Here is a 1,755-nt window from a genome sequence, read left to right as displayed (position 1 = left end):
ACTCACTCACAGACACACACACACACACACAGACACAAACACCCACACACAGACAGACGCACACACACACACACACACACAGACACAAACACACACAGACACAAACGCCCACACACACACTGACACACAGACAGACAGACAGACAGACACACACACACACAGCTGGAGAATAACAGCAGGAGGACAGTTACGTTCACATCGGCTCCTTTAGACAGCAGAAACTCCAGCATCTCGGCCTGCCCGCTGTCTGCAGCGTAATGAAGCGGCTTGCGGCCTCCTTCCAGAGTCCTGTTCACATCCTCAGCCTGCACAACAACACACAGCACACCGTTACATTACAGTAACACACACGCTTTAAGTTCATATTTTATACAATTTAGGAAACTTTAGTCATTATAAATAATGGCTAGAATATTCAATAATATTATTCAATATAATTATAGAAATAGTTTATTATTTTAAAATTATTTCTTTATTTGTTATTATAATAATAATAATATTGAATTACATTATCTAATGGGGTTAGCATTCACCATTAAATAATATTTAATAATAATATTTTATTTTAATAATTATTTATTATATAATAATATTAAATTATATTATATTATCTAATGGGGTTAGGGTTCATTATTAAATAATTTCAATTCAATTCAAAAGCTTTATTGTCAATCCCCAATGGGGTAGAAAATTGTCTTTAGTATATATATTTAATAATAATATTTATTATTCAAAATAATTATATTGGATATTCAATAATTCAATGTTCAATTGAATAATTACACATCCTTTTAAATTTTTTTTATATGGTTTAGGATACTTTAGTCATTAAATAACATTATATTCTTAAATATAATTATATAAATAGTTTATTATCAGTATTAACTATTATAGCAATAAAATAATATTTAATAATATGAAATACATTATAATAAAAATAATATTAAATATGCAGTTTATCGGTATCGGCCAAAATTTTCATATCGGTGCATCCCTAGCAGTAATATAATTTTATGGTAAATTTAATAGCAAACAATAATAATAATAATATTATGTATGTTATCATAGAAATTCTTAAACAGAGTTTAAATATTATTTCATATAATTTTAATAACGTAATTTAGTAGTATTATGTTTTAAACTTTGATGCTGTTTTTGCAGTATTTCGTTCACTGACTTATCCCAAAATAGACATAAATAGATGTTTATTTAATCCATAAAAATTACAAAACAAGCATACGACATCACCTGATCATCTGAAGTCATCTATTAGACCTTACTCAATTGTTCAGAGGATGTTTATTTCTTTAAAATAAATATATTTCTTAGGGAAGCACTGCTTTTGCTCTGTTTTGACACTTTTTTTACACTATTTGTGCCTTTAACATTATGTAATAATCACTCCACTATGTGTTGTGACTCGTATCTAGCTGTGAGTATATAACACGAACCTCAAGGCTTTTATTCCTTAAGTCTGATGATGAGCACATTCACACAGCAAACCATCATGTGAACCTGCTGTGAGTGTAAACCGCTGAGCTAAACAGATCACACACACACACACAGATGACAAAACACTGAACGAGTCCAGATCATCTGATCTCATCTGATGGCTAAAGTGATGAAGGTGAAATATTCTGAAGCGCTGAACCACACGACTCTCCATTCAGATGCTGGAGCTCAAAGCACCTGCGGTTTCCTGCCCACATCCTCAAACCACACACACACACACACACACACACACACACACACACA

The 1,755-nt window shown here is 31.5% G+C and overlaps 1 protein-coding gene across 1 annotated transcript in view; it reads right to left on the bottom strand.

Annotated features, from left to right (window-relative positions):
* LOC107561245 (myotrophin) overlaps positions 1-1,755 on the bottom strand; it is a 13,448-nt gene that overhangs the window by 8,764 nt on the left and 2,929 nt on the right. The window contains exon 2 of the mRNA XM_016245632.1: positions 192-305. Within this exon, the coding sequence (XP_016101118.1) occupies positions 192-305 (114 nt within the window). The remainder of the gene's footprint in view (positions 1-191; positions 306-1,755) is intronic.

This window comes from Sinocyclocheilus grahami, unplaced genomic scaffold (assembly GCF_001515645.1).
Source record: "Sinocyclocheilus grahami isolate Dianchi unplaced genomic scaffold, SAMN03320097.WGS_v1.1 scaffold761.1, whole genome shotgun sequence".
NCBI classification, from domain to species: Eukaryota; Metazoa; Chordata; class Actinopteri; order Cypriniformes; family Cyprinidae; genus Sinocyclocheilus; species Sinocyclocheilus grahami.
The sequence above is the reverse complement of the archived record's forward strand: the minus strand, read 5'-3'. Positions and strand labels throughout refer to the sequence as shown.